The sequence below is a fragment of the Cottoperca gobio genome, chromosome 15 (assembly GCF_900634415.1).
Source record: "Cottoperca gobio chromosome 15, fCotGob3.1, whole genome shotgun sequence".
Taxonomy (NCBI): domain Eukaryota; kingdom Metazoa; phylum Chordata; class Actinopteri; order Perciformes; family Bovichtidae; genus Cottoperca; species Cottoperca gobio.
Window position 1 is genome coordinate 13,449,150 of NC_041369.1, and position 16,126 is coordinate 13,465,275.

Sequence of the window (16,126 nt, forward strand, 5' to 3'; positions counted from 1 at the left end):
GGAGGCCTACTTCTGCGGGGTGATAACTTCTTATATTCACCTCCATTGTATTAGCAAGAAGGCTAATGTCAAAACCTAATAAAAGCAAAACAGTCTGCATGGAAACAGACCACTAGTGAGAAAGTGTTTCTTTCATATTTTTGGTGAATTGACCCCTTAACTCACATCACACAAATCTGCTTTAGGATTAAAGTGCATATTGCAGAACGATGGAAAGAGAAGAGAAAGACAAGACAGAAAGAGAATGATTACATTAACCGATCATGTTCTGTTGGTGAATCCAAAAATGGATAAGCAGCACTAACCGAGACAAGATGCTCCAAATGTCAGACTACAATGTTGTGGAAAAAGCGTCACGATATAATGCAAACCAAATATCATCGTTTCCTCCAACAAAACACCTCTGACCCTAAGCCACAGACACACACACTCTCTAACAAATCCATATGATTCTCTATAGACAATGAATGCTGTGTTTCCAACCTGCTACGCTTGATTCAGAACAACTTGAGCAATGGAGTAATACTGTGTTGTCGACGTGTTAATGAGTGGTGTCCAGCTTTATACGTTTGGCGTCTTTTGTAGAGGTCAGAGTTGCTGCCACGCAGGCTGGTTAAACTGGAATCTGGAGCTCTAGTGTAAAACAGACTAATTGACAGAGGGGAATGAGCCTGAGCATATGGTTTGGTTTTAACAGTGTGGGTGGTGTTTTTTTAAGCCTTGCTGACAGCCCTGCCTCCTTCCGTTTCTTCTAATTTCTCCTAATTAGACCTGACCTTCACCCTAATGACTATTCACTGAGCTTACAGTGGGTGTGTCTTTTTGTACAAGTTCAACATATGTGTGTAAAGACATACTTATAAAACATGGGGCAAAAGATCAAGCCATTGACACGTCTCTTTGCATTCCTACAGGATGTGCAATACACAAATGGCAGGTGTTAATAATTTAACACACACACACACACACACACACACACACACACACACACACACACACACACACACACACACACACACACACACACAGGCTCTTTTTCCTAATAGTGGTTGTTACTGGCTATTGCACACGCAATGTGGTGATAATGGTACAAAACTTGGTGCTGTTAGATTTGTGGTTAGTTAAGTAAGTAGTCTACGGTTTTAGAGGACTGCCAATTGATTATGGGGTATTCTACAGACAAAATAATAAAATAGAAAAAAAGGGTAAAATACCTACTGTTGCCACGTAACTGCATCTACAACAGAGCCAGCGTTCTTCATGAACCTGCAAGTCAGAAAAACAGAGTTATCTTTACCTGAGTGGCACCTTTTCTTCAAACATTTCTTTTTTTACAAACTGGGTCTGATTTTTTACAGTTATGACCATTATTGTTATGATAACAATATCCAATTTGGAAACTTTCAAGCAAAGGTGAATTAACCAAGCATTTTAGAATGGTAGGTTAATGTTGAACCAGGAAGTGGAACATCTATCGAGTTTATGAGAAGTAAATCAAACCACAGCAAAAGAACTCTACACAATCTTGGTTGATATGTATATCTACAGGAATAATGTGTAGTGTTAATTCACTTCACAGTAAGTGTTTAATAAAGATGGTAAAACTTCAAACTACAAACATTTGAGAAAGATTTCAGTTTAAAGCCCAGTAAACAGCAGTAACAGTGTTTTCTTGAGCTGTTTCTGCAGCCTGTAGTAGTAGTTTGCTTTCAGTTAGTTAAATACAAACTCCTGCCCACAAACATAAACTCAACATATACACAGTCCCTCGTCTGCCTTCCTCCTCCTGAGCTTTTGCATCTGTGTGTGTGTGTGCGTGCGTGCATGCGTGCGTGTTGTGTGTGTGACAGATACGGATACTGCAGAATCCATGAATGCAGCCAGACTAGGGACACTGAATGTAATAGATAAATATCTGGCTGTGTGTGTGTGTGTGTGTGTGTGTGTGTGTGTGTGTGTGTGTGTGTGTGTGTGTGTGTGTGTGTGTGTGTGTGTGTGTGTGTGTTTCCTAGTCTACCTGACCCAAATCTCTCCATATTTGGGGGTAACAGCTCGTCAGACAAGCCCGAATGTATGTCTCTAAACTTTCACTGCTCCGGCTTGTTTAGTCTGTCCAGCTCTGATATTTGGACTGTTGAGTAGCTCAGTGTCTAATTCATCTTATTTCCTGAGAGCAGCAGAGTAGTTGGGCTGTCAAACACAAGAGCCACCCCCTCGTAACAGTGTCAAACACACGAGAATCACTCTGTCGTTAAATGTGTCAGCAGTGACCTGCGGATAATCCAGCTCTCTCCTCTTCATCCACTCACTCCATCTTATCTTCTCAATACTCATCTTCTACATCCTTCTTTTCCTCCGAGTATACTTCTTATCACGCAGGCTGAACTGTACAGTACACATACACACAGCGGTGCACACAAATACGCACCTTTTATTTCTGAGATAAACAGCAGTTCCTAATGGTTTCACTGATGTAAGTAGCTCAAGTTCATAGAGGAGTATCAAATTATTCGTTCTCCCTTGTCTTCCAACTACCTGTCAAAATGTGTGTGGCTGCAGAGAGGAGCTGAAGACCGATTCAGGCTGAGATATACTGAGACATTAAATGTAGTTCATGTATCTGCACACACATTTTTTTTATACCACACATGAGTTTAACTTTATCGACTCTACTTTGTTTTAAAGAAACGCTGTTCCCCGTGTACTGTATTCAACAATGGCAGTTAAAGCCAGAGCTGTGTATTACACCTCCGTCACCTCTAATTATCATGTTACATGTGGAAAAAAATAAATCTCTCAAGACAAGTATGGCATTGTTTACAGCTTCCTTTCAGCCACTCAGAACAAAACGTTTAATGTTGATAGTTGCCAACTCTAACCTGTCTACTCAAAAACCATGAAATGTATAGCAGTATTTATTCTCTCTTTATTCCTCAAGGGCTAAGAGCAAAATATATTAGACCTTTCGGGGACATAATATTAGCAATATGTGAACCATTCGGTGACACTTTCTACCAAATCTATAGCACACTATGAGGGCATTCATAGTGAATTATAATGCATCTCATAATGCTTCACACATAAGGCTTTCTGAACTAAACAACAGTCATAAAACATTACAGAAGTGTATAGTTATAATTAATTATAAGAGTCTTATGGATGCTTTTGACGAGTTATAAACTAATGGTTGACTGATGGGGCTTATAATACATTATGAAAACCTTTACTCACCTATAGACACCTCAACAATCTACTGTAGTAAGGACTCATAGTATGCAACAATAGTCTATGCAGTGTCATGAGTTATCATTGTATGTGTTGAGTAAAGTGTGACGTATCTATATGTATAATAATGCATGTGTTGTCATTAAGTTTCATGTAATGCATTTTCCTGTGGCCAAACATGAAACTTTATGATGAAGAATTATTATAGATATATATATGTATATATATATAGATTTTACTTTACTTAACACATACAATGAGAACTTATGATACTGCACAGACTAGTATATGTTAGTATGAGTCGTACTACAGCTGATTGTTGAGGTGTGTGCAGGTGAGTATAGGTAGTTATAAATGTATTACAGGCCGCACCAGTCATCCTCTAGTTACAACTATGTTTAACTATAATGTCTTTCATTATGTTTATACACCAGCGACCACTTACAGGTGGCTACAGGAGTTATAGTTGTTGACAAATACATTAATAAACCCTTATGTGCATATAACTAGTGTGTTATAAACCATTTATTAACTATGTGTATACACTGTTTATAAGTACTACATTTAGGAGTTCAAGTAAAGTGTTACCACTTGGTAAGATAACATTCTAAATTCAAGTTTAACATTCTTGGTAGTATTGAAGGAAAAATTAAAACATCTCTTTATAAGGTCACACTTTCTTTGCATCCAATACTGACAGAGTTTATATCCATCGATGTTTGATTTTTCAATCTGTTTGTTGTACAGGGCCACTGATCCATTCTAGTTAAGTTTGTTTCCATTTCAACAGACACGAAAGCTCAGAAAGGTTTAACTTTTTGGGAAATGATGAATAAATGTTTGAGAAATGCTGTCATCTATTTAACAGAACTGAGAAAGCATTTTTTTTTTTTATCTGAAAGGAGGTTTAACAAACTAAGGCAGTAACATCCAAAAGTCGCCTGCATACCTACATTCAGTGTTGCCATTAAATGCCTTGAAAGCATGAACAAGAAAGACCCTCCTTGCATCTACCTTACCATGTGGAATTCATAAAACTTTGTCCAGGCAAAGTTAATGTTCATTGTGACAGTATCAGTACAGTCCAACATGAAAACTGACTTGTAATTAACAAGCAGAATAAAAGCTGCCGATATGGTCTTTTTGTGCAGTAAATGTATGACTACAAAGTATGAAATTACAATCTAAAGAGGGGACAGGCTGCCGTTAAGAGAGTGCTGTTAGACAAGCCATCAGAGTCAGACCAAAGCTGCTGGAGCTTCTGGGTAAAACCAGCAGGTGGGACGTTGTGCCGTCACATTATCAATCAGATGACACTTTATTTAGGTTGACATGGCATAACTGGAGGGGAGTTGCTGAAACCTGCAGAGTGGAAATCCATAAACACTGAACACTACTACAATGTGTGTGTATGTGTGTGTATGTTAAACACAGTAAAGCTCAGTAAAAGTCTCAAACCACTGCAGCATATTTTCCACTTCCTTACCCCTTGTTTCCCTGCAGGATAGCCTAACAAGGACAGGAATCTTGCCCAATCAATGTGTTACTTGCTGACTCACCCGTCCAGCAGAAGGACTGCGTTTTTCCGGGGTCGTCCTGCATTGGGGCCATAGAGGTGAGCTCGATGGTAGTAGCGCACAGACTGCAGTAGGGTTCGCAGCTTGGTGTAGTCCTGAGCCAACTGTGTGCTGTTGACCGCACGACCCACCAGGCTGCGGTAGGCATTCGGCTCTGGGAAGAGGAGATGCAGAACACTGAGCAGAGAGATAACGTTTACACAAGCAACAGTGGGGAGGTGGAGGTGAATCTTTGTGTTGTTGTAGTCTGATCTTGCTCTCATAGAGAGTATCCAACAGCCCGTAGAAAAAGGGATAATGGGGCAATTTATCGCAATAATACAGACAGATGGACTGAGTGTCAGGCGGATGGTCCAAGCACACAGGGTGGCCCTGCAGAATCAGTAAAACAAAGAGAGTGGGGGAGATAGTTTCACCAAACGGAGGGAAACTAAAGTTTTGCAGGCCCACTGCTCTTTAACCAGAAGAGCATTGTGATTAACTGTACCAAGTTGTGTTTGAGCTGTAAAATACAACTTTCAGTATGTCTGTTTTGTGTGTGGATGTAGCTGTGTCTGTGCTGTATTGTGGAAAACTTTAATGAGAATATTATTGGCTAATTTAAAAGGATTACCTATTCATTCAACCTCTCCAAATGTGCTCTGTGTCCGCACTGTCTGAGTGATTTACTCGACTTTCAAAGGTATTTTAGGCTTAGGTTAAAATAAAAGTCTCTATTGTGAGCTTTATTGCAGATGAAATTAAATGTAATATGAAGTGATGTGCAGCAGGGGAACACAAGGCTCTGTGTGCTCTGCAGCTCCCCAGGAACACAGATGGTTAGGATGACATGAGGACTAGCAGTTCCTTTCATCCTTGAATTAACCCTTAAACTGCTCGACTCTCACATACAGCTCACTTTCTTTATACATTCTCTGCTAAAGCTGTTATAACCAGTTAAATAAACAAATGTGTAACTGCTTTCTCAGAGCACAGTCTTGGTGAAGTCTGGACTTTAAAAATTTACTTTTTAGTCCTTGTTAATATGTTAAGTATGTGTTAGAGATGACGTGTACAAGTTGTTAAAGTAGTCATTCAATGTTTCTAGAACTTAGCCTATCATGTTATTTAGCAGGCAGCATGTGGTGTGTAAGTGTACTGACCGTTGCCCAGCTCCCAGGAGATGTTGTACTTCTTGCCAGCGCCATACTTGAGGAGGCTCAGGGTGGACGAGGTGTTCCAGGAGTTGTCGGGGTTTCTGTGCAGTGCGTTGAGCCCCAGGATCAGGTGCAGACCAGCACAGTCGGCAAAGTTGTACAGTTTGTCTAAAGACCTGGCTGGGAGAAACCCACAAAGCAGTTGTAACTTTGATACTTTTTACGTACCTGGAATCACATGCGTTATGAACAACATGGACACTATGTGGAAGTCATTGATCTACTGATTCACATGTCCATGTACTGTACTCTATTGTTCTACAATCATATCTGGAACTTGATTCATGGACGCAACATGTCTGGTTAAAAATTGATAACCAATATGATGTATATTGGGGTATAATGCTCCAGGCTCCAGCATATCTTAAAGATCTCATAGTACCTTACAAACCAACTAGAGCATTGCGCTCCCAGACTGCAGGGTTACTTGTAGTTCCTAGAGTCTCTAAGAGTACAATGGGAGCCAGAGCCTTCAGCTATCAAGCTCCTCTCCAGTGGAACCAGCTTCCAGTTTGTGTTCGGGAGGCAGACACACTCTCCACATTTAAGAGTAGGCTAAAGACTTTCCTTTTCGATAAAGCTTATAGTTAGGGCTGGCTCAGGTTTGCCCTTATCAGCCCCTAGTTATGCTGCTATAGGCTTAGACTGCCGGGGGACACCTCCCTGCTCTGTTCCTTCTCTTCCTCTCTCCTCCCCTCCCTCTCTTCTTCTCCCTCTCTATCTGTATGCATTTATGTAAATGTTTGTTACTAACTCATCATCCGGGGTATGATCCCCGGAGTTTCTGTGTCTCTCATGTGGCAGGTTGCCACTGATAAAGTTTACGTCAGGATCATGAATCGTGGCTGTGCTTTTGACATTTTCCTGGATTCATCCATACTTTCTCTTTTTTCAACACAACATAATTTCTGTCAAATGTTGTATTTGTACTATGTTGTTTATCCTGTACACACGACATCTATTGCACGTCTGTCCGTCCTGGGAGAGGGATCCCTCCTCAGTTGCTCTCCCTGAAGTTTCTTCCATTTTCCCCCCTTTAATTATGGCGTTTCTTTTAGGAAGTTTTTCCTTGTGCGATGCGAGGGTCTAAGACAGAGGGTGTCGTATCCTGTACAGTCTGTAAAGCACACTGAGACAAATGTATAATTTGTGATATTGGGCTATACAAATACATTTGATTTGATTTAATGCACTCTAAAGGTTCTCAATGCTGAGAAAGAGTAAAAACGTTGTAAATGACCAAATGAAAAAAAGGTAATTGGAAAAACATTGGGTTTGTCCATTTAAACAAACAAGCTCTTTCTCATGTGACTCTTATACTCTATTTTTCAACCTCTGTAAATTGTAACGTACACAATTAGTTAAAGAAGATTACATTTCTCAGCAGTAATGTGCATGGAAAAGTTGTGTGTTTTGGATAAACTGCAAGCTACCACTGGGATTTGTTCTGCAATCATTTGTCGTGTGCCACGTGAACTTTGTCTTTGTGCATGTGCATTTTCTGCAGAGTCTCATCTCCAGAAACGTTTAGTGAGAATCCAAAAAGAACGATTTTCCCATCATGGACTCCTGTGGAGATGTGCTCCTCATGCACAGAATCGTTCTGTTCTGCAGCTGACTACTCAGTCATGTTTATGTCTGCTGTCTACATCAAAACACATTATTCTCACTGGGCATTAAAGGATGAGGTCCCTACCACAGATGCTGGCATATGGTGAGAGAACCATTTGCTTATATTTTAATGCGGGACTGCAGGCTGCTTCTGGATACCTCCATACTCCTGTTTGGAGTCCTTACATTAACATAATTATTTCCCTGACATGTGACCCTTACTTCCTAGGTTCAACAGGAAACAGATGAAGTCTCTGTACCAGTCTGGTTCTGGCTAGAATTTGCTCTCCACTGTGGGTTTGGCACCAGCTTAGCCTGTCAACTGATTGCTCCAACGTGAAGTGAAGATAAAAGCAGAACAGACCAGGGTGCATGTGAGGTTATTCTTCTGGATACATTTCGAGCTGTTACGCTCATGTGAGAGGTGCAAAGTTCTCTAACATTTAGTAACTGGATGTGAGCGATACAAACGTCTGGCTTGAAGTCAGATTCAGAATGCATTGAACAATGCTTATTAAGTCACACAAATAGGTTTTTTTTATTCAGCATTTACTGTAAGCCTTTATTTTCAATATAGCAGTGGTTATGTATAATCCAGTGAGCAAATAGAGAGAACAGAAAGATTGCCTGTTACACCTGGGACTCATTTGCTTTCCAGCAATGGCAGGACAAAGCCTGAAAGAAAAAATGTTTTAGCAGTAACAATGGTTTTATTACACACAGTGCTCTTTGGGATTGTATGTCTCCTAAGTAAACTCTCTGTTCTCCATCTCATTAATAACCACTAATAATGTTATTATCATAACTCCTTTCCTCTGTGGTTAAAACAGAGTGGTGTCTGAGTTGAGGGCAACAGGACAGAGAAAGTAGCACCAGATGTGGCTGTCAGGATGAGAGACGCCAGACCTTTCCTTACCTGAGATGTGAGCAGAAGGCAACCAGCCTCGCTCCAAGCTAGCACAGCTACCATCCCTGCACACGTATCATAAAGGCATCATGAGGCCATCAAGCTGCTTACAATTGTTTCTCTGCTGGCAGATCTAAGAACAGTGTGAATGCATAAATAAATGTCTATGTGTTGTTTGGTATCAGTTTGGTCCCTGGAGAATATTACTAGCGGTCCTCCTTAACAAGCGGCAGACAAACTCATAGCGATCAAAGGTAGAAAGATTAATTCTGAAATGCTGAAACTAAAAATAATAATATATATAATATATTTGTTAATATAAAACAAATAAATGCCTAAATCGCAATTTTTAAAGCAGAAATAGTGACACAATGATACACATCCTCAGGTTGCAGCTTCTCCAATGGCAAAAGAGTTTGCTGCATTTCTTTGTCATGATATAATTGTATATTGAATATCTTTGGTTTGGATTTGGTTTGACATTTGAAGACGTGCCTCCCTATTATTCAGAAGAGCTGGTATATACTTAAGCTAAGCTACAGCTAGCCATGAGTTTTTCTTATTCAGGGTAAACAGGACAAACAATAGTACAATTCCTAGGAACAGTCTATCCTTTTAATGGTGGTTAATCTTTAGCTAGCCAGTTTCTGTTTCGGTTGCACACACTGACAACAGCTACTAGCCCGAGGAGTAAGTATAGTATTACTGGGCAGCGTCTGAGCGCCTGAGAAGAGCAGGGCTTAATATGCTCTCTTCCAAAGAGAAAAGGATGCTGGGTAGATTCACCCTCCTGCTGTTAGGAAATCTGCAGATCACTAAGGACAAACATGAAAGAGCTTCTATGCAGACACTACAAAGGCCTGGAGCTTCAAATCTGTGATCTCAGTCAGACGAAAGTAATGACATTACCAAGACACTGTGAATCGGTGTGTATGCACACATACCGTGTGTGTGTGTGTGTGTGTGTGTGTGTGTGTGTGTGTGTGTGTGTGTGTGTGTGTGTGTGTGTGTTATTTGTGAGCTTTTACTATCACATCTGTGAAATTCAGAAAATGAAAATGTAGCAGGATTTAATGAAATATTGATGCGAATCGTGAATTATGAGGGGAGATCGTAACACTTATTTTTATTGGAAAATAACTCTCCCAAATGGGAACAGTACAAATGATCCACTGTTTCACAAACACAGACAAAGACAATCAATCAAGCCAACATTGAATTGCCTGAACTTCTGTTAGAACTATCACGCCTTTAACAAATGGTGCTCATCCCTATAATATTGATTAATCTCTCTGAGTCAACATCATTATTCACTTGCTATTATTTTTAAGAACGACAGTTTACTACGTTGTAATATTTTTTCAAAATGAGTTTCACGATACACAACTTCAAGACATAACACAATGAAAGCCTGTTGAAGAGGTCAGACATTACTGTACTCACTCAACTACAAACAGTCCAGTCAGAAACAAGCCGAACAAACCCAGAAAACAGTGTGTGCATGCATGAGTGTGTATGTGCCTGTGTGTGCGCCTGTGTTGGCGTGCCTTTGTGTGTTTGAGTGTAGCGGAAAGAGTGGGGTCTGGATATTGTCAAGCTGTCTATCTGATAGAAAAGCCAGTTCTGTGAAGCAGGGAGAATCAGCCAGTGCTATGCCTCATTTCTGCAGCTCTGCATTTTCCCTCAAACACAGAGGTACATTTAGGTCTGTGTACAATGGGCCTGTATGCACTCACACAAACAGTGTTTTCTGATTTATACACCACCCACATGAACCACACACCAATGTGAAGTTTTCAATGCAACAACACTTTTCTCTGTAGTTGCACCTTTAGTGAGATACTGTCGGGCTGACTAGACAAGACAGGTGTATTTTTTATATGACTTGCTCCTGGTGCAGCTTTAAATGATTATCTGTTTTACTTTTAAGAAGAAGAAAATCCCTTGATTCATATCATATGTTCTCGTTAAATAAGGAATTGCATTAGGGTTTTCATTATTATGAGACAGACATGTCCTTTGGAAAGTCTTCAGATTGAAAAGAAACGGCTTCGCTTAACTAAGTTATGAAAAGCAGGTTGAGAAGAAAAGGAATTAAAATTGTTTCAGCAAACCACAAACGTAGACCCGGTGCCCTTCAGGTGTAATGCTGTGTTATAAATCGACTGCATCAGTCCACTTTATTTCACGTTATTGCCAGATTTGGGGAGGCAGGCCAAAAAAAAGAAAAGGTATTATTTGTTACTTCGGTGTAAAGTGAACTTTTAATGGCTTCTGCGTGATTTACTGTGGCATAGATTGTACGTCATTTGTAAATATTTCTTAAATGCATAAATGCTCAAATTATAATGTAAGGGTTTAGTATTTCAAATAAAAGGATTTCTTAAATTAAAGGGAAATGTGTTTATATCTACACTCATACAATACATATTTACTGTAAATGCTTCAGTATTTAGATTTTGTCCGTTGACAGACATTTGCCTGCAGTTCCTTATTCATGAGAAGCAGTAAGTCAGGCTTCGTCATCTCAAACCTGCTCTTGACCAGGTTTAGCCCGAAGCAACAGTTACATTAATAATTCAACTGGCATCTTACTTTGTGAAATATCTCTCTGTGTACTGAGAGGAAAGTGAAGGCAGCCCACAGCTATGCAGATAAAACAAACAGTATATTCTTATACTTCCTCCCTCAAATTCAAATTCAGATGATTTGTGAAAACAATTCTTGTCATGGACTTCGAAATTTCAGTTTGGAAATGTTGATATATTCCTACTTAAAAAAGAAAATAGGAAAAACCTTTTTCTGTGTCTGGTTTCATTCAATATATAATATGATGACTTGCTGCCAGACGCAGCTAACTTCCATAGCAAATGTCAATTTGGATGTTTAGTCCCATCAAAATCAGTCTAGAACATACAAGCATGCACGCACTCACACGCACACACACACACACACACACACACACACACACACACACACACACACACACACACACACACACACACACACACACTTGAGCTGAGTTCTGGCTCATCTTAAAAGCCAAATCAAAACTGAATCCTCAAGAGACATGTGCAGACAGGGGAGAAGGCTGTTTAGAGAAATTAATTCTGAGCCTTTTGTCCTGTTTATGGATACAATGTGTTTTTACATATCTGAAGATGCACATGTTGTTACTGTCCACATTACTCATGAACATGATCTAAAACAAATACCTCAAATATGGATTGTTGGAGATTGGCTATGACTTTTTATTTCTTTTCATTCTCGGTGGATTATAAATCAACAAAATCATTTGCATGAAATGACACCATTACACTGTTCCCATATGTAAGAACATTGATGCCTGTAATTTTCTCTGTCAGCTGTAACAAATCACATTACGTCAGCTCACACACACACACACACACACACACACACACACACACACACACACACACACACATACATATATATATATATATATATATATATATATATTTGCATTGTGACGTCAGTGAGGAAAGCATGGTGTAAACTGCTACTCTTAGACTGTCCATCTATCAAATTGTTGATGACAGTATTGAAAGTTTTACCAGATGGTTTGAGTAATTTCACATTTACTTAACACACACCACGTGCACACATGCACTCGCAGACAAACTGCATCAGCAGTCATAAACGATTTAGAAGTAAACGGCTCTAATATCCGGCGAAAACTAAGTGTGGCACATTTAGCATCAGCTCCTTCATCATGGCTTCCATCAGCTCCATTGAGTCTTCTTTAGCAACTCTCTGCCTTATGCTTCTCATTGGTCAACTTACTCCACTCACCAGATCTTCTGTGGCGGCAAAAAAACATACTGTGACTGAATTAAAGAGAGATTTCTTTAAAGAAATCGTCAAAAGTTTATGAACTGCTATTGATCCAGTTTGATCATCCATCCATATCGGTCAAAGCCATACCAGTATACTGTTACGGTCGCTGTATCGAAAGCTAATAAATGCGGTGGTTTGCTATGTTCGCATGATGTATCTGTGACTTATCCTGACGTTAACTTGACACTGCATTTTAGGGTTGCGCAGAGGGAGAAATGTGGTTCCAATATATTGAGAGTCTGTGCTGCTCCACCAGCGTATTGCACAGAACCCAACGCCTCCATGTTTACACACCCACATGGACTCTTCTTTCATACAGGATGGCTCCACTCCAGTGAAACCATTCAGGTCAAACCACTTTTGTATTTTGGAAGAATGCTAGATATGTGGCAGGCACCTGTTTTCAATTCTGTTAGTAGAGGGGGACCGATATGTGTGTGTGTGCGCATTTGCATGTGTGTGGAAACAAGAGTGTGAGAGAGAGATTACCTCAAACTGTGAATTTGCTTAGACTAGACTTGCGTGTGGCCCTTTTCTGTGTACCAGTGTAAGGAGATGCAGAGCAAGTCGACAGAGCCGGTGAGTAAGATGAGTGGTATGTTAGATGAGTGGTATGTTAACATACACTCTTCTCTATGTAAGTACATCCACTCTCTGCTGCTGTGTGTGTGTGTGTGTGTGTGTGTGTGTGTGTGTGTGTGTGTGTGTGTGTGTGTGTGTGTGTGTGTGTGTGTGTGTGTGTGTGTGTGTGTGTTTCCTAGTCTACCTGACCCAAATCTCTCCATATTTGGGGGTAACAGCTCGTCAGACAAGCCCGAATGTATGCCTAGGCAACAGACTGCAGTAGACAACAAATCAAAGACAAAATAACATCAACTGCCTTTAATTGGCTTCGGGCCATGTAACTCAAAACACTTGTTAGGGGAACAGGGTGTGAGGGAAATGTGTAAGGGGTGTGAGTGGTTTTCACATCTGTTTGGCAATGGCTGTCTATCACTCCCTAATGAGAAAAGTACGCTTTTTAGTTACTAATGATCTCACTGTGTTTGGCTTGTAAAAAAAACAAGGTGTATAGAAGTATTCATTTCCCAGGAGAGAAACATCACCATGTCTCTTCTCTTTGCATTGTGCAGCTACCTACAAACCACAACCAAACACATCCAAAGGAAATTAAAGGAGCAATGTGTAATACCTAGCCACATGCTACAAAGAAATAGGGGGCAGCATTTCACATCTGCTATTGGGTCCATACAATCTAAATGTATACTCATTAATACAAATTTTAAAAAAGCCTACTAACTGACAGAATACGTACAATTCGACCAAACTACTGAAACTCCAAATAACACTGCTATCTCACGTGTGGCGTCAGCCTATAGTTTACGTTAGCCATCTGTGAGTGTGTGCCACTAACTGTTTATTGGACTAAATTCAAAGTGGCAGAAACAATAAAGCGACCCGCACATTCATCTCATCAAGAGTGGTCGTCACTCGGCGCCTCGGGGAGATGGAGCTTCAGCTAGCACCAACCCCAGCGCCGGGAGTCACAGTGGGCTGGTGGACTGCTGGGTCCAACCTGTGTAACTGCAGAAAACAGAGCGTTTTCTGAACTGGCGAAGAGTTGGGGCCGTCCCCTAGTACTAGACCCCTGGTACTGAGGTTTGCACTGGTTGAATTCAAACAACTTCTAACTGAAGGTCCATATCCTGGAGCTGCCGCATCTTCTCCTCTCAGAAAAGTAGTTTCCCTTCAGCGGGCAGGATGAGGCGAGGTTTTCTCGATTCTGCCACTTTGGATTTAGTCCATTAAACAAACTACCAAAACACCCGAGATACAATGAATGTATCATTGACAAGCAGCTCTACTTCTTCGTTCTCTGAGGGCAGACGGGCGCTACAGTGACTCACTATCACCTCTCGAGAAAGAAGTGGTGTTACAAGACAGGACGGGGTGTATATATATATATATATTTATTTATTGTAACAGTGCGCGATCTTCCCGCACTACACTCTTGGGCACCCCTGGACTGGAGTGTAGCATAGATGTAGCGTAGCTATGTAGGTGCGTTTTACGATCTTACGTCATAAATGATCTGCACGGTCAATTTGAGCCGCAGTCAGCTGGCAAAATGGATCGATGGCTCAAGGCAGGGTCAGTTAAAAGAAAGTTTAATAAAAAATCTGACGTGAAGGTGCATCGTCCTGATGCAGGTGATTCAGCAGCGACAACAAGTGGTTTTGTTCGTTACTGAGTCCCAGGAGAGCCGTTCGCTGTCCAACCACCCCCCGGCTGAAAGCTGTGAAACTCGGCTTGAAAGTCCAGCGCTAAAGAGAAGATATCACAGAGACTACATCAAATTTAAAATTTTTTGGACTGGAGATGAAGAGGATCCCAATCCACACTGTGTTTTGTGCTACGAGTCGTTGGCGAACGAGGCTATGAAACCCGCCAAACTCAAGCGACATTTTGAGAGTAAACACAAGGATTACTTTGGGAAACCTTCAGGATCTTTTGAGAGAAAACGTGATGAACTTAAGAAACACACGACGAAGGCGCCGTCACAGTTTGCATTTTGCGTATCTCTCAGGTAGCAAACGATCTTGCTGTGGGTAAGTTCTCTGTACGGACATAAACTCAGTAATAAATGTAGTCTATGTTTCATATGATGCGTAACATCTATCATCATTCACCGTTTAAATACCATATGAACGAAATGCTTGTAGAATCCGTAGTTGTATTTGTATTGTTGATTTAATGTGTGAACGAGCGATACAGAGAAGCTCACATGAAGCTCATTATTAGGCTGTCAATTGTAATATTGTTGGATTGGTAAGCAGGCCTATTGTTTTTGGATGTTTGAGGAGTTAGGTGGTCCGTGAGTGTTTTTTTATTGGTTAAGTGGTCCTTGGTCTGAAAAAGTTTGAGAAACACTGGCAAACAAATCTACGTCAAAGTGATTGTGAAAGTTACTGTCTTATCATCTTATTATTAAAAAGAAAAACAAACTTTGGGATACATTATAAATGCTCCTTTGGCATTCAAGCCTCTTAGTGGGCGGTTCAGTGTAAATGTTTGATTGTCAGAGGTGCAGCAAAACTGTAGCTTAAAGGGCTAAGGACAGACAAGTATTTTGTTAACAGTGGTGTTAAAGAATAAGGACTACACCATTTAAACTGAACAATCTTAAAGCTGCATTAATCAATATTTCATATCAACATGGATGAAATGACTGTAATGTGAGACGGTGTGCTCATAAGGACACACCGACAAAGAATTCTCACCAACTCTACGGTTCTTCTCAGCTCTACGGAGCTTTGTAGCATCTTTCAGCTTATCGTTTTGGGTTTTACGGTCTACAACTTTACCTCTTTGGTTCACTCTCACCGCTTTCATCAGCTTCATATTTTAACCAAGCTTTAAAGCTTTTCAACAACATTACAGGATTTGTAAAGAGAAGGCTTTCGAGCTGCTTGTAAGGAAATATATTGTAGGCTGTATACAGTACATGTTAAAGAAAATACCTAAAGTCCAATAGATGGGGTTTGAACAATATGTCCTTAGTAGATAAGTATTTGCAGAATCTCCTTGAACACATAAAATAAGATTAGTGTGACATTAATGTTTTTGTTTTTTTTAAGGTAGAGCCGTTAAAGATAGGGAAGTCACACCTGACATTTTTACTACCAGAGATCAGTAACACGGTTGTAAAGCGTCCACCTCTTATCCAGTTAACCATCTCTTCACACACCTCT

At 40.3% G+C, this 16,126-nt stretch overlaps 1 protein-coding gene across 1 annotated transcript in view; it reads right to left on the minus strand.

Annotated features, from left to right (window-relative positions):
• hpse2 (heparanase 2) overlaps positions 1 to 16,126 on the minus strand; it is a 49,673-nt gene that overhangs the window by 15,542 nt on the left and 18,005 nt on the right. The window contains exons 4-6 of the mRNA XM_029449969.1: positions 5,945 to 6,118; positions 4,785 to 4,956; positions 1,219 to 1,266 (exon numbers count right to left, since the gene is read on the minus strand). Coding sequence (XP_029305829.1) covers positions 1,219 to 1,266; positions 4,785 to 4,956; positions 5,945 to 6,118 — 394 coding nt within the window. The remainder of the gene's footprint in view (positions 1 to 1,218; positions 1,267 to 4,784; positions 4,957 to 5,944; positions 6,119 to 16,126) is intronic.